General features: G+C 45.0%; 4 protein-coding genes across 4 annotated transcripts; 2 read left to right on the top strand and 2 right to left on the bottom strand.

Moving 5' to 3' along the window:
* The first annotated feature begins 441 nt into the window (after positions 1-441).
* Positions 442-8,787, top strand: fbxo10 (F-box protein 10). The gene is made up of 11 exons (XM_056585789.1): positions 442-514; positions 1,042-1,667; positions 1,928-2,731; positions 2,954-3,103; positions 3,328-3,464; positions 3,626-3,696; positions 3,886-4,038; positions 4,549-4,890; positions 5,009-5,319; positions 5,412-5,602; positions 5,805-8,787. Exons 2-11 carry the CDS (start codon positions 1,083-1,085, stop codon positions 5,986-5,988), a joined length of 2,928 nt encoding a protein of 975 aa, XP_056441764.1. The 5' UTR covers positions 442-514; positions 1,042-1,082; the 3' UTR covers positions 5,989-8,787.
* polr1e (RNA polymerase I subunit E) lies at positions 6,809-13,359 on the bottom strand. Its single transcript, XM_056585796.1, has 12 exons — positions 13,252-13,359; positions 12,823-12,926; positions 12,630-12,706; positions 12,451-12,536; positions 11,454-11,509; positions 9,128-9,272; positions 8,837-8,947; positions 8,626-8,722; positions 8,397-8,524; positions 8,220-8,301; positions 7,926-8,057; positions 6,809-7,312 (listed from the first exon to the last, which is right to left on the bottom strand). Exons 1-12 carry the CDS (start codon positions 13,313-13,315, stop codon positions 7,147-7,149), a joined length of 1,248 nt encoding a protein of 415 aa, XP_056441771.1. The 5' UTR covers positions 13,316-13,359; the 3' UTR covers positions 6,809-7,146.
* A 426-nt stretch (positions 13,360-13,785) lies between these two features.
* LOC130379144 (zinc finger and BTB domain-containing protein 5) lies at positions 13,786-18,667 on the top strand. The gene is made up of 4 exons (XM_056585792.1): positions 13,786-14,090; positions 14,518-14,731; positions 14,997-15,869; positions 15,985-18,667. Exons 2-4 carry the CDS (start codon positions 14,522-14,524, stop codon positions 17,101-17,103), a joined length of 2,202 nt encoding a protein of 733 aa, XP_056441767.1. The 5' UTR covers positions 13,786-14,090; positions 14,518-14,521; the 3' UTR covers positions 17,104-18,667.
* Positions 18,477-22,390, bottom strand: grhprb (glyoxylate reductase/hydroxypyruvate reductase b). Its single transcript, XM_056585798.1, has 9 exons — positions 22,102-22,390; positions 21,740-21,873; positions 21,439-21,511; positions 21,119-21,235; positions 20,758-20,846; positions 20,393-20,497; positions 20,105-20,240; positions 19,714-19,844; positions 18,477-19,500 (listed from the first exon to the last, which is right to left on the bottom strand). The coding sequence occupies exons 1-9, from the start codon at positions 22,275-22,277 to the stop codon at positions 19,379-19,381; spliced, it is 1,083 nt and encodes a 360-aa protein (XP_056441773.1). The 5' UTR covers positions 22,278-22,390; the 3' UTR covers positions 18,477-19,378.
* Between the last annotated feature and the right edge of the window lie 168 nt (positions 22,391-22,558).

Below are 22,558 nucleotides of genomic sequence, written 5' to 3'. Positions count from 1 at the left end.
TCAGTACAAACTGCCAAATAATTTAAAGCAGCCTACTAGGCTACATTAACCAACTTACAGGCAATAAGTAAAAACTTCTGATGATAGCAAAATATACGGATTGATTGTATTTCAGAGAATGTGTTTGTATTATAATTAATATTATAATATTTATATTTAATTATTTGATTTAAATAAAAAAAAAAGTGGTAGGCTATAAGGATATTACTGGACAATCAGTCAATAGATCCTTGGGACCAAAATGTTGAGCTTATAGCCTACTTGATGTTAATCAATATATTGAATTCGGCTTGTTACAGCTTGTTTATTAAATTAACTGCATTTTTATATTCAGTGCGTATTCCCTTTCGGGCTTTTGTTTCATGAATGAATGCTCCTAAAATAAAGCACAATAACCTGCTTCGCCTCAAGGGGCGTCGTTGTCTCTCTGCCTTCTCTTCCATGCCGTAAAGTGCTGCAATTTTGCAATGTTTTATTTGGGGTGTTGAATCCGTCCTTCTCCAGCCAAAATACGGTAAGGAAAAATGACATCGACGTTGCAATTGAGTTTATCTAAATATCTAACGGGACACATAAACCTTGCACAAAGCTTACGTTTCAAGACACATGTGTTTAGGAAGCTTTATCTGGCGGACCGATGTCGCAGATATCTATTGCATACTCCTAGTTATATGCACATCCTAGTAATACTGTATACATCTGGTTCACACATTGGTTTGATGATTTTTCCAAACATAGTAGGCCCTATGCATGTGTGTCCATCCTATCTGTTTTCGTTGGGCCTCTTTATACATAACTGTAAACATAACAAATAACAAATTCTTAATTGTTCGTTATTGGTCCTTCTTCTAAACATAGGATGGCTGTGGTTATGTCTTGCGTTTCCATCGTTTTATTTGTATAAAAAAACCTAATTTAGTTATGCCAATCGCTTATTATTATAACTATATTATTATTGTTCCAGTGAAATACACTTCAAAAAAACATATTGCTTTCATGGATCACTGGTTCGTCATGTGTCTGTGGGATTTGTTTTCCCAGTCCCCCAGGTACAACTCCACAAGTGAGGTGGAGTTGCTGCCATGGAGGTGGCCACCCTCCCTATGGAGCTATGGAGGGTTATCTTGTCCTACCTCCCACTGCCCGACCTGGGTCGCTGTTGCTTGGTCTGCCATGCCTGGAGAGAACTCGTCCTATCACTAGATAACACTCGCTGGAAACAGCTCTGCCTGGGCTGCCCAGAGTGCCGCCACCCCAACTGGCCGAGTCAACCCCACCTTGAGCCGGCGTCCTGGAGGGAGGCCCTGAAGCAGCATGCCCTGGCCAGCCGCACCTGGACCCAGAACGGGGTGGAGCTTCAGTCCTCCGCCTGCCTCCACCTCTTCCGTCGGAGAAAGGATCGGCGGGTTTTGCACGTAGGGGTTGGTTGTGAATTTGAAACCTTGCGAGGGGCCCTGGGAGCGGCAGGCCCATATGACCGGGTGGTCCTTCACCCTGGGGTTTACGAGGAGCAGGCGGAACTCGCGCTGAAGGTGCCTGTGGAGCTTGTGGGACTGGGCCAGCTGGGCGAGGTGTCCCTGCTGGTGTGTGTGGAGCAGCAGTGCCCTACAGCCAGGCTGTGCAATCTGGTGTTCATGCCAGCATGGTTCTCCACTGTGGTGTACAAGGTGAGCCGAACGAGGGATGGTTTTAGTTGTATTTTTCTGTGGGTGTTTGTTTGTTTTGCAAGGCAGTGTTTTGCTGTCCAATATGAAATATGACATGAATGAATAATAATAATAATAATAATAATAATAATAATAATATTTGATATCAGATGGAACATGTCATGATTGCGTTTTTTGGTTGGCGAGTAAAATGTAAAAAGTGCAGAATATACCTTACCCGGTTTCCTGTAAGACATTTTCTTCCTCTCTTCTCTCTTCAGACGTCGTGGGGGCACGTCCAGCTGGACAACTGTAACTTTGAGGGGGCTCAGCTGCAGGTCCGGGGCCCAGGGACCTGCCAGGCGCGCTTTTGCTCCTTCTCACATGGGGGCTCGGCCAATTTCCTGGGGGTTGCGCTCAGCTTATTGGATAGCTGTGACTTCTCAGGAAGTGACGCTGCCTCTGTCACTGTGGACGGCTCCCCAGTGTCCGAGAGGAACTGGGCTTGCAAACACTTGGCAGCTTTGGCCAGAACACTGACGTCTGAGGGCTCTCCCACCAACGGAGTCCCACCCAGAGGCAGCTGGGGGAAGGGGAACGCTGAGGTGGGCTCAACGTTTACTGCAGAGGACTGGGGCAAGGCCGCATGGCAGCGGAGCACCGGAGCGCCCCTGATCGGTCAGGACACGGTGATCGAGGATGGCTGGGGCGAGGACAGACTCTGTGACGGAGAGCTCAAGAGCCACGAACAAGGAAACAATCAGGCTTCGTGGGACTACAAACTCGCCTGTGATCGTCACAGCCTCGCCCCCCTCCTCAAGCCCCAACCCGATGGCTCCCTGCCCCCAGCCTCTTCCCCCGACCCCCACTACGTTATCCCCGGTCTTCTCTCTCTGTCGCAGGAGCTGCAACGAGACCCGGAGGCCCAGCTATTAGCCACATCCATCCAGGGCTGTTTTGTGAGGAGATGTGTCTTCAGGGACGGGAAGGGCGGAGTGCACATTTGTAACTACGGTCAGGCGCGGCTGGAGGAAAACGTGTTCCGTGGTCTCAACTATGCCGTCCGCTGTATCCAGAATTCCACTGTAAATATGATCACAAGTTGTTTTTATTGTTTTTACGACGTGAGCTTACTTTGCAGCGTATACAAAGTATTTCCAGAGATTGATCACCGGTCACATTGGATGTTGGATGCTTGCTTAATAAACTAAAGTATATGGAAACACGAAGGCACGTTGAGGTCCAAGAAATAGAGCTGCAGTAATTGGTGTGTCCCTCTTAAATTCCCTCTTAATTGCTTTTTTCAGATAGTGATGTTACGTAATGAAGTGAGGGAGTGCAGTGCCTCGGGCGTGTTCCTTCGTCTCTCTGCTCATGGGCTCATTGCCGAAAACAACATCCACTCCAATGGGGAGGCAGGACTGGATATCCGCAAAGGGGCCAACCCCATAATCCTGGTAAACTTTAGGCTCTGCGGTGGCCTGCTTATTTTCTGAACTTTCTGGACATTCATTTTAGAATTGATTCGTGTCAGTTTAACTCAGTTTAAATGTTTCATAAATTCCTTTTATAGCATGCAGTTGAACACACAAAAAGCCGTGCATGGAACATGGCTAAACAGCTCAACGTGGGCTAATTTCTTTGCAATTATGCATTTTTCCTCTCTCTCTTCCCCTTGCAGTGTAACAGAATACACAGTGGTTTGCGTTCTGGAGTGGTTGTCCTTGGCAATGGCAAGGGGTCTATCCGGAGCAACCAGATCTATAACAACAAGGAGGCGGGCGTCTATATTCTCTTCAGTGGGAATCCTGTTGTCAGGTGAGAGAGATAGCCTCAGGAATGGGTTGTTTATTAATCAATGAACATTGAGATGAGATTTGAAAGCTGACCAGAATTGACAATAAAACACAGCTTCAGCACATTGGGTCAATATATGTTTACTGCATACCAACTCAGAAGCCTTGGTCTCTGTCTTTTAGTGGGAATCATATTTTCCAGGGTCAAGCAGCAGGAATTGCTGTGAATGAGAATGGCAGAGGGATGATAATAGGTAACTATCTGTCATCGAGTTCATGATCCAGAATTTCCTAATGGAAGATGATTATGGATATTGCTATCGATAAAAAATATTTTTTTTAATTAAAAGTATAAAAATAAATACTTGTTTTAGTACTTGCTTCAGTTTGGTCCTTCCTTCCCACCTTTAATGTTCAACCCTGTTACGTGTCTCCTCCATTAGAAAATGTGATCAGAGAGAACCAGTGGGGGGGTGCAGACATCCGCAGAGGGGGAGACCCGGTCCTTAGAAACAACTACATCTGCTACGGCTACTCTGATGGCGTGGTGGTGGGAGAGCGAGGCCGCGGGCTCATAGAGGGAAACCACATCTACTGTGAGTAGTGGCATAGGAACCACATCTACTGTGAGTAGTGGCATAGGAACCACATCTACTGCGAGTAGTGGCATAGGAACCACATCTACTGTGAGTAGTGGCATAGGAACCACATCTACTGCGAGTAGTGGCATAGGAACCACATCTACTGCGAGTAGTGGCATAGGAACCACATCTACTGCGAGTAGTGGCATAGGAAACACATCTACTGTGAGTAGTGACATAGGAACCACATCTACTGTGAGTAGTGACATAGGAACCACATCTACTGCGAGTAGTGGCATGGAAACCACATGTAGTGTGAGTAGTGGAATGAAAACCACATCTAGTGTGAGTACTGGCATAGAAACCACATTTACTGTGAGCAGTGGTATGCAAACCAAATCTACTATAAGTGGCATGGAAACCACATCTACTATAAGTGGCAATGAAACCACAATTACTGTGCTTTTCTATTAGAAATCCATTTCTAATCACATGGCCATACTTTCCTTCCTCTGGATTCAATAGGTAACAAGGGCTGCGGTGTATGGGTCATGGCCTCAAGTCTCCCTCAACTGCTGGCAAACTACATAACCCACAATCGCATCTATGGGCTGGCTGTATTCTGCCGGAAGGACCCTGAAAACAGGGAGCCGAGAGTTGGTGATGGGGCTGTCCAGGAATGGGGAGGGGAGAGGAGAGGAGGAGGAGGAGACGGAGCAAGGCGAGGCGGCGCGCAGGAGAACTTTAACGACGACGGGGAGATCTTTGCCTGGGAGAACGATCTGGACAGTGAGGACGAGCGCTACTCGGCACGGCGGTCCATCAGCGTGGCGCTGGTGGAGGGCAACTGTATGAGCCACAATGGAGGTAAATTAGGCCACTACGAGGGCTCTATGCCAGCAACTCCTGTATGTTGGCCATTAGCCTCAGACAGGTTGAAGTCATTTCTCACACCCCTTCTGTCCTTTCCTTACATCATGTCCAGCTGTCGGCCTGTACGTGAAGACCAGTGAGCCTCTGAATGTCATTGGAAACCTTTTGAACAGCAACTGTGCGGCTGGCATCGCCGTCCTGCAGAGCACTCAGCTGACCCGTCTGGTGGCCAACTGTACGCTCGACAACAGCCTGGGTGGGGTCACCGTTGAGAAGGACTGCCGGGTGGAGCTGCGTGGCAACGGTATCTATGACAACAAAGGCCACGGCGTCAGTTTCTGTGGCGATGGGCAGATCGGTGAGAACGATGTGGTTGGTAACCGTGGAAACGGGATTCAAGTCTCCAGCAATGCAGATGTGAAGGTAAAGATGGAGGAGAACAACGCAAACATTTTAGTTGTGCACATACTCAGTCCAACGTTGTAAAATTTGTTTGCGTGGTCTTTGGGCTGCAGGTGCTGCATAACCGCGTCCAACCATCACAGGGAGGCGGGGCCATCGTGGTGCTTGGGCCAGTAAAGGGAGTTATCGGGGACAATGTCCTGTTCCAGGGCCACCCGGGAAACAAAGAAGCACTTCTACACATGGACCCCAGCAATGAGAGCTGTGTGTTGAATAACAACATCATTCTGCAACATACCAACAGGTAACTAGCACCACAATAGACTTGACCAAATGAGTTACTTCTGCAGGTATCCTCCCTTATGTCATTTCAGATTAACCATCTTGATGGTGTGTACGCACATTTATAAATATCACCATATACTACAATACAAATGTAAATATAAGTCTTCTAAAAATGTAGAATAGCCATCCTAAGGTCATGTAATGGTTCATTGACCCATCAGCTGTCCGTCACACACTCTGTGGGCCTTGGAGAACCCCTCGGCCCGCCCTCTGGCCGACTCCACGTCCGGGCCCTCGGCGTCGGGGTACTCCTCCCGCCTCACCATCTCCATGACGGCCCGGATCAGCGCCACCGTGGAGAGCGGCTGCCACAACAGCGGCAGCATGTTCTGCTCCATCCTTTGAACGCCAATGCTCACAGTAATAACTACACTGCGTGCCTGTTATAAACATGGCACACACGAGGACTGATGACAAGCCGTCGACGCTGGTGACAATGTTCATACCGCTGGACTGGACGGCTCCTAAAGGTCACGGCTAAAGGGTAAAAAAGAAACGAGGTCGACAGCAGGTGTAGATGATCCCGCTTGTATTTCCATTCTTCACATTCCAATGCAGGGTACAAATGTAAAGAGAAAACTCACTACAGGTTACAGCGTTTTACTTTTTAACCGTTTCAAATGTTGCAATTTGAAGGCCATGTTTTTCGTTCACGTTATCTGTAATGCACTTTTGAAAAACATGGAACATAGTTCCTAAGTGAGCTTAGTAAGTCACAGGAGCTTGGGAGATGGGTAGAGAATTCATATATATAGATAGGCCAAGTTTTAACTATTTAAACCGGCCTGCAATGGTCGGAGGACGGTTATTTTTAATGTGTATATGAAAAGGGAAAATCAATACAAACATCGCCTACAACCAATGCACAGAAGCTGTTCTTTTAGTCAATCTATTATTTTGTTCTAAAGCTATTTACGCCCATATTTTGCCGGTAATGTTTATGACTATCTCACAAAAATAGTTGCCCAAAGATTGCCAATTCTTTATATATACTTCGTCCCACGGTCTCATAAGCAAAATAAGGTTAGGGGCAAGTGCTTTGAAATTGTGACAAACTCTTGACAGTATAATAGTAGTATAATATCAGTATATATTATATATATAATTTTATATTATATATATATATTATTCAGTATAATATCCACATGTACTGGGATGGTAAGAATCCACCAGGCGTTTGTGAGAGGTATTACAAGCCATTTCAAAATCTGCCGTGCAACATCAAGTGATCAGCCTACCAGCCTCACTCCCACTTGCAATTACAGGACAGGGCAGATTTGTTTGTGTCACCATTCAATACATGTGTACTGTCATTAAGGTTTTCAACAAAGCAACAACAGTCCATTATTTACATCTCATTTTTTGTACGACGTTTAAGAAGACAAATGTATAATCTACAAAATGCTTTATATGTTTTATTTTGATGAAATACAGTAGATTTGTTTCAAAGTGTGATGTACTCTTTGACTTGCACCTCTTTCTCCCTCTTCTGTAATTCTTCCTCTACTCTCTTTTTTTCTTAAAACTCCTATCCAGCTTGGCTTTATATTTGACCAGAGGGAGAACCAGAGTGGCGAATTTGTGGTCCTCTGCTGGGTCAAGCTTCGCTCCTTTGACGCGGGCAGGCTTTATGAGAGTCAGTCCCAGTGATTTGGCAACCTCCATTATCCTGAAAGATAAAAACAAAAAGTTAATTAAACTGAATAATGACTTCCTGTCAAACTTTTTGATCAAGTAGGAGGGAGAACCCGATTTTTCATAGCTTTGTGGAGTGGGCCAGTCTGGCTGCTTCACAATTTTTTTTTCAAAATCAGTTGGCCATGTAGATTAGAATGCTGTGCCTCTGCACCGGTTTAGCTGCAGAATCTCAGATCCAGGAGTTCTATGTTACAGCACAACTTCTTGGGTCAAGATCTCCTGGGTCGGAAACGAAAAAACTGCAAGGGGCGGAGTTACGACTTGTTTCTTGTTTTGTTACGGAGACATTCTACCAAAGAAAACGATTGTTTTAAAGTTTTGCTTTCAGAAGAGTACCTTAAAAAGTATTTATTTATGCGGTTGCCAGTCCAAGAGGGTGGCCGTTTGAACTGTTTACTAGTGCTGGCCTAGTTTGTGTTCGCAATTTACGTGCTCACAGATCCACGCCTCCAGCAACGTGACGGGCAAAAAAAATATGACGCCATGAATACATGTAACCAACCGTCCCCCCAGTTTTGAGGTTGCCTGCCATCACTTTAGATATTAATCTAAAGCCAGATTTTGTGAGCGAACAGCACACTTACCACATCTCCTTGACTAACAGGTCTCGCTGCAGCAGCGTCAGGTTCACCGACATGAAACCCATGTGTAGCTGCAGTGCGAGGCAGTAGGCTGCAATCTTCGCACGCATGGACGGGGACACTTGGTTATTCAGACTGCAAGGAAATGGGAAAGACGTCTGTGTTAAGATTTGGGTTTAATCAAATAAATAGATTATTGATGTACATTCTGGACTGACGGCTTAGAAATAGGCCCAGAGCTATACATGTACTGTACCACGTGGGCAGACAAAAGTGAATAAAAAGATGCTGTCATACCGGCCTTTCCAAAAGGTCTCCACAGTAAAGGTCTTGAAGATTTTTCTCCGGAGATCGAAGGTGCACCCTTCATTCTGGCCAACTGGAATACAGTGAACAGGAAAAATAAGAAAATGCATGTATGGGCAAAAATAACTGGCACCATTGACATGTATTTAATTGTCATCAAGCACTCACATTTGCCATTAACCCTTCCCGCTCGATACAGCTGCAAGAGCAGGTAGAGGTAGGCACAGCAGCGCAACATCTTCTCCCTGGCATCCTTTCCACTCGGTAGAGATTCCATATGCTTAACGATGCTCAAACTGTTGCATGAAAAAAAAAAAAAAGTAAGGCTTATCAAGAATCAGTCACCGTCTATTAGGCAGCCATCATGCTTTAGAGAGGGAGGGAGACAGAATCCTACCATTTGCCATCCTTCAATGTCTGCAGACCCTCTTCTGCCAGAGCAGCCATTTGGGAACCAGCTACAGCCAACTCTTCATAATCCGCCGGGGACAAGACTAGCAAACAATGAAAGGAAAACAACGTATATGCAGCAGCTTTTAGAACACGTACGATGGAGATGTTAATGTGGTGAAGAAACCAAGTTAGTTCCGATTAATGGTAAAACATACGGTCATCAAACAAGTAGACATCTTCAGGCCTTTCAGCGTCAGGGTAGCATGGGGGGATGTATAAAGCCATGTCTAGTTGGTTACTGGCCTCATGGAGCTCTTCACTGAGAGCTGAGGGAGAAGACAAAAGTGAGAAGAGTATTTAAGAAGACTGACCTAAAGAAATATATAGGTGGCACAAAATCATCTCCTGCATTTCCTACACATCCAATGGTTGACCAAAAGCAGCAGATTTCCACCCAAAAGATCCAAGCGAATGGACATTGTTAGCACACAAACAGACGCGTTTACCTGCAAATCCCTTTTGTTCGATCACGCTGTTGGCAGCCTTGGCCACGACCTGCTGCAGGGACTCGGCGCCCACCCTGTTCAGCCGATGAGAGTTCAGGGCTCTCCTCTGTCTTGTGGTTCCAAACGCCTCAACAAGGGAGTTCAACTATGGGAAAACACAAGCCAGACAAGGCTTAGCCAATAAACATGTTTCCAATGTCTCAGCGCTCTCAAGTAGGACTGCAACGATAAGTTGATAGACAGAAAATCTATTGAAAATGTAATGACAAGAATACAAATATATATAAATTAAAATAATTGGTTGAAGGATCTTTATAAATAATTATTATTTAGTTTTCTTGGCTGCTTGTCAGTTAAAGCATGCAGAATTAGGACATCACATATTTTGTGATTCAAAGACTAAATAACAAAACAGCAAACGTTTGTTAGTTGCAGTCCTATTCTCAAGAAAAGTCGAGAAACTGGACACAGATCATATTGGAAGAAGGAGATCAAAAGCACAGACAAAAGGTGATACAGGGTATCTGCAGGTTTCAGCAAGTCAAATTTAAGACTTTTTAAGACCTTTTTAATACCACCTTCAATGAAATTTAAGACCTTAAACCCGCGATGGTGGGGGGGATCCCGCTGTATTACAACCCAAGCATAGCATGTGTGTCACTCAATGAGACTCATTCAAGTTTACTTTCTGTCTGTTTATTGAACATAAAGTGATACTCCAGGGCTCCAGACTAACTTTTTCCTTGGGTGCACTGGTGCGCCTAAATTTTTAAGTTGGGTGCACCAGCACGCATTTATGGTGCACCTAAGTTGTGAGTTGTTGAGAGGGAGGGGGGGGGCAGCTGCACCGGTTGCACCGTCGATATTTACGCCACTGGTTAATAATATTTTCACCATTAAATAAATGCCTTCAGTAAGACCTGGGGGGTATACAACGAACCTCGTTGAACATACCCAGGCTTTCTTGGGAAAACCTGGCTCGACAGAGCCGCAACTCAAAATCACAGTTAAATGGTACCACGACGCTCACTTTAGATTAAATTAGTTGAACCAGGTTTTCCGCTTTAGGTTCAATGCGCGTTCACATAAAAGGGGCGTTTCTCGCGTCATTTGACTCACCCTTATGCAAAATAAATCACGCAAGAGCGGTGTATTTCATCCAAGGCGAGCAATGTATTATTATGAACTCCTACGAGGAATTCAAAGTTCAAATCACAGCCAAGGGGAACACGGTTGCCCATACTATGGCTAGGGTGGCGTGCTGGCAAAAATAGCCGACCGTGTTAATTCGTAAGGGAAAAGATTCTGCATATTGTCTAAAAAATATTATGCATCATCATCCCTTTTACCCCCATATATGTGGGGCCCCATGAATTGCGAGCCCAAGTACCGGGAATGCACTTGATCTCCGACCCAATATCGGACGTGCACGTCAAGTTGCTTGCTTTTAGTGGCGTGGTTCAACGTCTCAAACATCAAAACAAAATCAGCCTTGTTGACGCTGCAGATTAGCTCGTTTCGGATGAAAGGCGCTAGTCCGAAGCGAGTTATATACGCCGTTTTGTCCCTTCCAGCAGTAAAGGTGCTCGCGATTTGAGAGTCAGGGAACATCAAACCGAAGAGATCTCCTATCCCCTCATTCGAGTTGTAGGACTGGTGCTTGACCACTGTGTTTAGAATCCACAACACCTCCGCTTTCAGTGTTGGTGTCGCACCAAATGCTACCCTCAGGTCAGTGCTAGCAGCGCGGACCGTCTGCGGCGGTGGCGCCGGATCAGAGATGCAAAACGTAGAAATGGCTGGGGTCTGTGTGTGGCTCCTGGCGGAGGTTTTATGTTTTTGGCTCTGCATATGGTTGACGACAGCCTTAATCCCCATGGTGCCGAGCTTGAATGTAGGCTACTTTTGCACGGAATGCATCTGGCCTGTTCTGGGTTGGCAACGGACGTCTTCCAGCCAACTGACGTTGAACTTGCATTTACCTATTGTTGCAGACTAGCTAGCAAGCGCGCAGACATTGGTTTATATATGCAGCTAGCAAGAAAGTAGCCTCTCGTACATCTCCTTCACGAAAAGTCCCGCGAGAAAAAAAATAATAATTAAATAGCCCGGCCCCGACAAATTTAAGACCTCCGAGTTATACATTTAAGACCAGCATATGACATTTTTGACGAATTTAAGACTTTTTAAGGCCTTAAATTTAGAAAAATGAATTTAAGACTTTTTAAGACTTTTAAGACCTCCGCGGACACCCTGTGATATCTGTGGTGATTAAAGTAACATGGGTGATGCTTGTGATGGGTGTGGTTAGTTGAAGGGATGGTACCTTTTCAGAATAGGTCAGGGTAGCGTTGTCAACCTGTTCGGTCACCTTCGGCTCCCCTGGTTTTGAAAAACACAGTTCCAAACTTTAAACCAATCAGTTAGTTTAAACTGGACAAAAATATAACTTGTTAAAACCTGCACTATGTCCATTTGCAACTGAAGCTATTTACCCTATTCATAAATATCAGACAGGTAATATCATCTGAAAATTAAACTATAATAGTAGCTATAACTCAAGTAGCAATTGGTAGGTCTATGTATTTGTACATACATTTCGTATCCTACTTCTTAAATAGCAATAGAGCAAACTATATTAACAAAGAACATGGGGGATCAAGGTTTTTCCCACTCTGGATGATATGTATTGCACAGTGGAACACAATGGGATTTCACCTAAAACTACTGGGGTCATTTTCACACTTAGCCAGGCTTTTGTGTGCACCCAGACAGATTTTCTTGCATCAACATTTAGATATTTGAAACCCGTGAAAATGATATAACAAGCATAAAGGATCATAATAATAATAAAAATAAAAATATATATATAAAAATCTGCAATCGATATCGGCCTGTTTGCTTTTTGAAAAATAATCGAAAAGGCAATGAATCATCTTCTACGGTGCATCTGATATTCACAAAGTGAAAGAATCTATAATAAAAAATGACGAGCGATTCATTCATTCATTACAAGGACAATATCCATCATGAAAAGTAGAGATGTGTGTTCACAAAGAGTTTACAGTAGAGTTTGATGTTGAATGGGCTTCTATAGGAAGGCGGAGGGGGAGTTGCTTACACGGGTATCAAACATCTTAATAATGAAGAAAGCAACCTTTAAACTGTCTGGGTTGCACACAAAAGCCTAAATAGTCTGGGGAAATATTCTAGAGATGGTATAAACAGTAATTCTCCAAATTGTGGTTTTGGTACAATCCAACGACTGTGGCCACATAGCCATGAGGTGGTTGTTCTGTTCTCCATTCCAAAATATTTTTTACCTGCAATAAAAGGTTGCATTTTAAAGAGCTGAGCACTGTGCATTTCCATCTCCATGGTGTCTTTGTTCAGCACCCCAACATAGTATCTGCAGAGGCAAGAAGGAAGTCAATTGTTAAAAAGAAAACAAGCAAACTAGAGGTTGTGTATTAACGTTGTTTGCATAAAAAATATAACGTACTTGCAAAGGTTGTTGCATTTTAACGACCCTGGCCCAAAATTGTTTGCAACATACGATAGTCTGTCGGATTCAGCAACCTATAAAGAAAGGCAGAATAATGTGCTCGGATTTGCCAGAGTATACATCAATATCATGTTTGTGCAGATGTCTCGGAACAGTTCCCTGATGAAAATAAAAGAATAACTATTCTTACCAACACACGTCTCGATTTCTTTCGAGGATGTTCCTCGTCTGTGTTCTTGTAGAACGTGAAGTCCAGCTGCTCTGCGTTCTTTATATTTCCATTGGAAAACTGAACTGTCAAACGAAAACATCATACATTTCCTTGTAAGTAAAACACATTGCTCTGATGGTAAGCCATGTGACAGCGCCATGTACGTTGGACACCGCTACAAAGGGGTTAACACAACATTATTTTGAAGCAACAAACAAGTACATCATGTGTTTACGGCTGCGGTAACGTTGGCATTTAAGTTCAGGGAAAGCATCAGAGAACCCACGTGTGCCGTATAAAATGCGTTTTGCGGTTACATGCAACACGACGTATTTGATCAATAATTCGTTTAAACGTATCCGAATATAAATTTGAAGTTCCCAAATAAAAGAAATATAAAACATTTACCAATAGTAGCTTTATCTGTATCTCTTTCTTCTTCACAACACACAAACGTGCAGTTAGCAGCCATTGTTGTTGACGACTGTACTAGTAGGAGCACGCATGCGTCGATGAAACGGGGGTATTACTACAGCGGCATCCCGCGGTAAGGAGTATTAGTGCATTGGCTTTTTAGAGATAATAATAGAAACGCCATAAATATCATATCGGTTATATCATTTGAAAGGCCATTTTTAATAATTTTGCTAAATAAATGTATTCATAGATAACAAGATATTCAAACGCACCATAACTTTATACTTATTCTGCAATCAGACACCGTTCAAACAGAGTCAAAGCTTTGGCGCCACCTTGTGAGTCTAACTGCAACGGCATGCCATTGTAATCTCAGTCAAATATAAACCCTTGCTACAGAGGAAATGTTTCTTTTGAAATCTTTTTTTTTATAAATCAGGTTTTATATTAGAAATGAATGATGTCCTTTGATTGATTGATAGACAGAGCTGGCTACGAAGCATGCGCAGCACCGCTCTAGGACGTCACGTGAGCCCGTCCTCTACGTCCAGCCCTGCTTAAAAAATGGTGTACAGTATAGTCAGTGTATCGTGAGCTACTTTGTTTCCTTGAAAAGTATGACAAGCACCCATGTTTGATTTATTGTAGCATCAAGAGATGAACGTGCGACTCGTACTACACCCGTCTATGGATTAGCAGACACAGCTCACAAGCTAAACTGCAAATGCACGCAAAGGCATACATCCATGTAAAGGCTAGTCCAGGTAGCCGTCTGAAGAAGTAGCTCGGGCCTGTTCAGTTCTTGTGTCTTCTCATCAGGACCATTCAAGGTAGGAATCCAACACCCCACATATCACCCTAGCGTCCGAGTTGTTGCGTTAGCATTTAGGGTTACTAATACAATGACCCACCTCTATGTTACCTGCCCTGACTATTCAGTGTGATCTAGCCTAACTATAAAAAGGTAGCATTACAGACAGGTCGCTTGGTCAAAACATTGCAACATGTGTTTTTCAAAAGATTTAGCTGAAGTAAAGGCCAAATGTCCATTTTAATTACTGTACACAAATTTTCTCACCTTTGATATGCATATGTAGCCTCATTTACATCTATACATTAAGGCCTATACGAATATCTATGAACGATAGAAAATGAATTATCTTCAGAACTATATATTCATTAAATGCCTCATGACAAACACACCATCTCTCACGTCTTCCCATCCTCTTTACCACACCCCCTCTCAACATTCTTCAGGGCAATGGATTTCCCCAGCCACTTTGAGCAGATCTTCCAGCAACTCAACTACCAACGTGTCCATGGCCAGCTGTGTGACTGTGTTATTATGGTGGGCAGCCGTCATTTTAAGGCACACCGGGCAGTGCTGGCGGCCTGCAGTACCCATTTTCGAGCCCTCTTCACCGTGACAGAGGGAGACACTAGCATGAACATGATCCAGTTGGACAGTGAGGTAAGGAGGACTTTAATGTGATCCATGTTAACAAGAGGAAATAAACTAGTGTAATGCTAATCTTAATAGGCAGTTATAATAGTGATTCTACTGTAATAATAAAGGTTATTATACACATACGTGGAATGTGAAATTGAAAATCATAAATGATTTGCGGAGGACTGTTTTTTCCCCAACTGCTGTTATGCTTGATGCTGCTGATCTGATAGGTGCCGATATTATGTTTTACGAATGACGTGGTCATCTTTTACTTTTGTTTTATCAGGTGGTAACAGCAGAAGCCTTTGCGGCCCTGGTTGACATGATGTACACGTCAACGCTGGTGCTGGGGGAAAGCAACGTGATGGATGTCCTCCTAGCAGCTTCACACCTGCACCTGAATAATGTTGTGAAGGCCTGTAAACACTACCTGACCAACCGCACCCTGCCCCTGTCGCCCCAGGCTGACAGACCCCTGCGGCACCAACCTCAGCAGGATCAGCAGAGGCATAGACAGCAGCAGCAGCAACAGCAACAACAACAACAACAACAACAGCAACAGCAACAGCAGCAACAACAGCAGCAGCAACAGGCAGCAGAGTTAGCAGCGAATGCTAGCCTAGCGACTAACAGTGCTACATCCAGGCTGCAGCGCTCCTTCTTGTTGCAGCAGCTGGGGCTAAGTCTGGTGAGCTCAGCCCTGGGGGGCATGGAGGGGGACGGACCGGGCAGGTCTCTGAACAGTGGAGCGGTTGAACAGGCAGGGTCCTTCCCGATCCGGCGCTTCCACAAGCGCAAGCAGACACTTACCCTGGGCATACCGGATGACAGACCCAGGCAGAGACCACGCCCCTCTGTGCCTACCAGAGGCTTGTTGGGAGAGGCGGAAGACGGGGAGGAAGGCCCGCTGCTTTCCCCAGACTCCCACAAAATGGGAGAGGAATCAGTAGAAGTCGCTGGACTAGTTGAGGCTTCCCAAGATGACGCTCAGATGCCCAGCCAATCAGACAGTGTGCACTGTGAAGGGGAGGAGGCAGGGAGGAGGCAGGGCGGAGTGGGGAAGGAGGAGTACAAAGAGGAAGGAGACCTCAGAGAAAACAGAGCTGAAGCAAAAATGTCCAAGACGGAAGAGGAGGAGGAGGAGGCGCTGGAAGACAAGGTGAGGTCAACGACAAAAGCATTAGCGTAACATTAGCATTAGCATAACATTCACATTGTATGTAAAGAAAAGGGATCAAACAATGTAATGTGATGTTTTTTTTTTTTTCATGCAGGTGGTTGTAAAGTGTGAGCCTCTCAGCTCCCCCGAGCCGGCCGACGAGAGCAGTTACGTGACGTCCCAGGCCGAGGGCGGCGACCCGGCCGGGCACGGGGGTCAGGACGAGGGGGAGAAGGTGGAGCTGAGTCCCGAGAGCACCCAGAGCAGTGATCGCAGCGTATCCTCCGACCCCCAGCCTCGCTCCGACACCATGCTCCAGCCCGGCTCCCAGCTGCGGCTCAAGGCGGGGCTGGGCGGAGGCGCCGGCACCGCCGGGGGTTTCGGGTGTAGCAACGGCCAAATCGGAAAAGCCGGTTTCAGTATCTCCAACTTCCTCGGCCCGAAGGGGTTCGGAGGTGCAGGGTCTGGGCTGGCCGCCAGGGACGATGACCTCCCCAACACCACGACCGGCGACGCAGTCACACATCATTTCCTTTTCGGACAGGAAGCTGCCGGCGCGTCCGGCTCGAACTCTCTGCTGTGTTCGGGGTCTCTGGGGAGCGAGGGCCACGGTGTTTTCGGAGAGTCTCTCTTCCTTCGGCCCCTACGCGACGACCTGGGAAGCTCGCAGGGAGGGGGTGCTGACCCGTTTGGTCTGGACTTTCAGCACTCCAGTCTGGGCCTCCACTCCCTGGCGCAAGCCTCGAGAGCTGCGGAAGGAGTCGGGAACGCTTCCATGGGTTACCCCGGCTACCGACGCGTGGCTCCCAAGCTGGCCAATGGAATCGGAGGAGGTGCCTTGGCCCAAGACCCTCCATCTTCCTCGTCGAGTTTGGGCGGGCCGCTGCTCCTCAACAACGCGGGGGGCTACGACGGGAGCGGGTGCCGGCCCACCTCGCTGCCCCCTCAGCTGACCCGCGCCTCGGCGGACGTGCTGTCCAAGTGCAAGAAGGCCCTGTCGGAGCACAACGTGCTGGTGGTGGAAGGGGCGCGGAAATACGCCTGCAAGATCTGCTGCAAGACCTTCCTCACCCTGACGGACTGCAAGAAGCACATCCGCGTGCACACGGGGGAGAAGCCGTACGCGTGCCTCAAGTGTGGCAAGCGATTCAGCCAGTCGTCCCACCTGTACAAGCACTCCAAGACCACCTGCCTCCGCTGGCAGAGCATCAACATGCCCAACGCTCTGCTGTAGGACAGTGGGCCCCTCGTGAAGCCATGGAGGGGTCTTTATGTGGCTCGGAAACCATGACCGAATGGAAAGATCGCATTCTCCCCCTCGAGATGTTAAGGCTGTATCATTTTTATATCTAGTCCAATTTGGGTAATACTTGAGTTTATAGTTTTAGTTGTGTTTTGTATACTTTCTGAGTCACTGACTAAACACATTTTTACGTTAATGCATTTTTATGTCAGTGGCAGTGGAAGTGGTTGTACCTTATTTATTCCCATATCTGCTATGTGAAAATAGTAGAATACAAAACAACAACATCCTAGACAATGTACCATTGCGGTAATTCTTTCCACTGCTGGTGCGTAGTAAAACACTGTCCTTGCCATCGTTTCTATGTCATCTGAACATCCAAAAGATTCCCCAAGTATGGTACTGTAAGGTTTCCTGTCTGAATGTGATGTACCAGTGAACCCCAGATCCCCTTATAATGTAAAGAAATCGTTGATGTTTCTTTACGTGTGTGTGTGTGTGTGTGTGTGTGTTTGTGTGTCTCTCTGTGTCCTTTGTTGCTCAGCCGTTTTACAGAAGTGAAGGTAAATATGTAGAAGAGGTGCTAGATCAGTGCTTTGAATTATGTCATTCAATTAAATGGGTTGCTGCCTTGTATGAGCACCTTTTTGAATCCTAGAGTTAAGCAGATTAAGCTTGTAATCGTAGCTTATGTGTGTTAAAAGGTCTACAGAAATGTGCCAAATAATCTTTGAATGAAGAAGTAGCATTGAGCCGTCAAACCTTGTGTTGATTTGCACTATCCGTCTGTATGCAGACTTGTTTCATAGGACCATGGAGGGGGCCACTATCAACAAATTAACAATTGAGTCCAAATGTTGAAAAGGTATAGCAAATGTATCAGTGTGTTAAGACATGTAAATATGGAACTTTCATGATGGCATAATTTGTCTCTAACTTTAACACAGTAATACATTAACTAATCTAGATGTAGTATTCTGCCACCTCATTTTATATCAGTGCTTTATGTGTCCCATTTCACCAACTTACATTAAATGCACAGAAAAATGTAAATTCTGTTTAACCCAAAAAATACCATGTTCACTGTCATATAGAAGTACAAAACTGTTGTTGCTTTCCAATGATCTGTCATCTATCTATTGTTCCTCTGTTATTAGGCCCTTCATCCCAATGGAGACTCTACATAGTGTTTTGTGGAGCTACCACAGGACAGAGTCTGAAGTACCTCCATTGTTATGGTTGGATCTAGAAGTATCAAATAATTTATATATTGTGTTATTTTTATTGTGTTATCCCTTCTTTGTGGCAAATGATTTATTGCCAATTTGACATGAAATAGATTTACCGGTAACTTCAGTCACTGAGATTGACTTGAATCATGTGGTATTGAGTAAAAGTCTTTATTCCATGTTGGCCTTTTTTGTGTCAGTTACACTGTCTATTTATACTATCTTAGAACTACAATACATCGCTCCCATTTTGAGATGGCAACTTAATATTCAGTCATTGCATTTTTACTTATAGTAATCAAGGAATAAACAGTCTTTTGAGATTAAGAAAGGTATTTCTTTTATTATTTAAAGAAAATAACATTGATTGAATTCGTCACTGTTAATTTAAGGTATAATCTTCTCTGACTATAAGTGAGGAATACACAAGGCTTGTGAAATGGTCTGTGTAGGGAAATAATGGTTTGGTTGGCCATGTTTAACTCTCATACATCTTGGAGTGAAGAGGATGTGAGAGCAGATATGGAGTTGAGTTGAAGCGACATGATTATATATTTCAGAACCAAGGGTTGAAGTTTGATTCTTCTAAAATGGCTTGTTTGCATCCAGGAGAGGCCTGTTAAACTTGCCATGGTTCTGTCTTCTGCAACAGCTTATAATGGGAAATATAAAACGCAAACACTTTAGATTGCCCCAGAATTAGTTACTGCCTTATACCCTCTAAAAAGCTTGGCTTTCCTATGCCAACCTTAAAGTATGCACATTCTTTGACATGCTTTTTCAGTACACCTAGTGTAAAACTTAACACTGGATGTAATGGTCATCAATGTCAAACGTTTTGAAAAACAGTGCTTTAGTTGTTAGATTGATATATTAAAGAGTAAATGTTCATTCCTTTGTGAGATTTGTACATGTTTACATTTGCACAGTTGCCAGGAAAGTATTTGTATAGTCTTGACTATCAAATGGAATGAAAGCTAAGTTAAATGAAAGAGGACTAACCTAATAAACAGGTGAAGTCAGTGTCTATTGGTTACTTAAAGTTTGAGCTCCTTGATCATTGGCTTGGCGCGGAGGCCCAGCAGCAGGTTATTGGCTGCCAGGGCGGACATCTCATTGCGGGTGGAGTAGGAGGCACTAGCAATGTGGGGGAGGATCACTGTAGAAAAAGAATGATACAAACTTTGTAATATAGTTGTTTTAGGCTTTATAGTGATTCTCTTACTTTTAAGTTACTGAAAAATTATTCCTCAAGAGAAATCCCAGTAACAAACTTGTATTGTCTGGCAAAGAATTTTGAGTGTCTATCCAAACTGTATCCAGACTTAATTTCCCTTCATTAAATGTGTGAGTGTAAAATAAGAAGACATACCACAGTTTTTGAGTGTAAAGAGAGGGTGGTCTGTGGGCAGGGGCTCAGGAACGGTCACATCTAGTCCAGCCCCTGCAATCTGTCCGGTAGATAGCGCGTCATATAGGTCCTCCTGGTGCACCACGCCGCCTCTAATGCAACCACAGAGAGAGCACAAGCGCTCTGTTAGTAGGCTCACTTACGCACGTCGGAGCAGATCGGGCTCTGCGTGTAGAGAGCAAATTCCAGCCATGGTAGTTAAAGGGTTATCTGTGGAGGTCATATTTATCTTTAGCTGAATTCTTCACTTTAGCAGAGATAGTGTGAGATGTTGTTGATCTGTTTGGGCTTGGACGCATTGAGAGTTATGTGTTGTGTTATTATGTTTTCTATGAATGTATGATAAACAAACCTGCTGGTGTTAATGAAGATGGAGGTTTTCTTCATCTTTGAGAACAGGTCCTTGTTGCAGATCTCCTTCGTCTCTGGCGTGAGAGCACAGCACGCGGCCAGGAAGTCAGACCGTTTGGCCAGTTCATCCATGGAGACTAGAACAATATGCACACATGGTCAAAGGTACTCATATTGGTTATTTAGAAGATGGTCGACATCCGGGGATCACTAGCAACGGACGAGTACAATTTCAATAATAATAATTCAGAAAGCAAATTACATGGGGGGGGGGGGGGGGGGTGCTTACCATATTCTGCATTGATCAAACTAGCCAACTCAGGCCTGGGTTCCACATCGGTGTAAATAAACTTCTTAACTTTGAATGGTGCAAGGCGTTCGGCAATAGCAACCCCTTCAAATGAAAGAATATAGATGTTGTCAAACGGGCATCTACAATTGTGAGGGACCTCTGAATGAGGTAAGGTAATGAATCGGTGTACATATATACTTTATATATATATATGTATATATATATATATATATATATATAAAGTATATATGTACACCGATGGCCGATGCATTTGTTTTACACTGTGTGTGTCTGTGTGGGTGTGTTAGTGGATGTGTGTGTGCATGCATGTGAGAGAGAGAGAGTGTTTTTGTTATGCATACCAATTCTCCCCAGGCCAAAGATGCCCACAGTGCTGTTAGCCAGCTCATGTCCACACAGCCACAGAGTTCTCCACGTTCCCCAGCCTCCGCTGCAGGTTGGCACAAAGGGTAGCACACCAATACACAGGGTATACACTATCAGTGTGTATTTGATGAGTGTATTAGTGTGTATGTGTCTTACACTTCAGTTTTATGTCCCCTGGTACATAAAGTAGCACGCCCCTAATTAGTGACATGAGCCAACCCATCTGTGTGCCTATGATGACACCTCTGTGGTTAGGCTCTATTCTATATATATATATATAGTGTGATGTTGTTCTAGTAATGTATGTGTGTGTATGAGTGGTGTGTATGCCGTTACGTCTTGGCCTCGTGCGTGGCCTCGATCAGCCTCCTAGAGGTGGCGAGGAGCAGAGCTACGGTCAGCTCGGCCACAGCATCCGTCAGCACTTCAGGGGTGTAGCCCACACGGATACCCCTGAGCAGTAGAGCTTTAATGGAAGCGTGTTCACAAACAGATACGCATGCATTTTTACACACACACACACACACACACACACACACACACACACACACACACACACACACACACACACACACACACACACACACACACACACACACACACACACACACATAACGCAACACAATTGACAACACACACAAACACTTCTCACTCACCGTTTCTTAAGCTCTTCCAGAGAGAGATGGTCGAACCCCACTGACATAGTGCTAACGACCTTCAGGTTAGGGCCTACAGCCATACTCATCAGAAGAAGCACACAAACACACACACACACACACACACACACACACACACACACACACACACACACACACACACACACACACACACACACACACACACACACACACACACACACACACACACACATTATTACTCAAAAAACAATACATTTGGGGGGTTGCTCTTTGCATTCAGATAAGCTACTTGCAGCAGCCATAGGTTGCCAGGGCTGACCTGCAGCGTCCAGTAGTTCTGCATCGATCTTCTCCGTTAGCACACAGAGCAGTGCGTCGACCCCCTTCACCTTCTGAAGCAGCTCCTTCCTGGGCACTGGGACGTCGTCTGAGTCCCACAGCTCATACTGCACCCTGCAAACACAAAACTCATTATGACCTGACTTGGTATGCAATACAATACCACTATAATTTGTATTTCATTTTCCTGTAGTTAATCAGGAAAGGAAACTTATCCTTACAAAATATCTTTCGCAGCGAGCTGGCCAAGAATTCTAAGTGCAGAGTTGTTTTATTTGAACAAGTTATGCCAAGTCGACAGAGAGCATAACACAAAAATAAATTTGAGGCGCGAGGACTCACTGCCCAGATTCCTGCAGGATCTTCAGGCCCACAGGTGGGATCTGTCTGGTGACGTAGACCTTGGACATGCTGGACATGTTTCGCTGAACGGCACCGGCAGTCGCATTCCTAAAAAGGTTCAACGGCGCTACGGCAATGTGCTGGAAACGACGCAGGGACACACGGCTGCACCACATCACGGAGAGAGGGTTGAGTCTGTGGACAGGGCCCTGAGAGACAAACAGGCAGGCAGACACTGGTACTTTGGAACTGACCCCATGTGTAGGTATCAGACTTTACTTAGTGGGAGGCACAGATTGTGGTCTTTCTGACCAATATGAGAGGTGGGAGGATGCGGAGGACTCCCCGATAGGTCTTTACAGCAGAAATGGGGCTTTCAACTGTAAAAGCTCCCAGACAACAGAGAGATTAGGGCAGAAGAGATAGAAAATAGTGAGGGAAAAACGTGGGAAACCGA

The sequence above is a fragment of the Gadus chalcogrammus genome, chromosome 3 (genome assembly GCF_026213295.1).
Source record: "Gadus chalcogrammus isolate NIFS_2021 chromosome 3, NIFS_Gcha_1.0, whole genome shotgun sequence".
Lineage (NCBI taxonomy): Eukaryota > Metazoa > Chordata > Actinopteri > Gadiformes > Gadidae > Gadus > Gadus chalcogrammus.
Note: the sequence above shows the minus strand (reverse complement) of the source record. Positions and strands in the feature narration are given on the sequence as shown.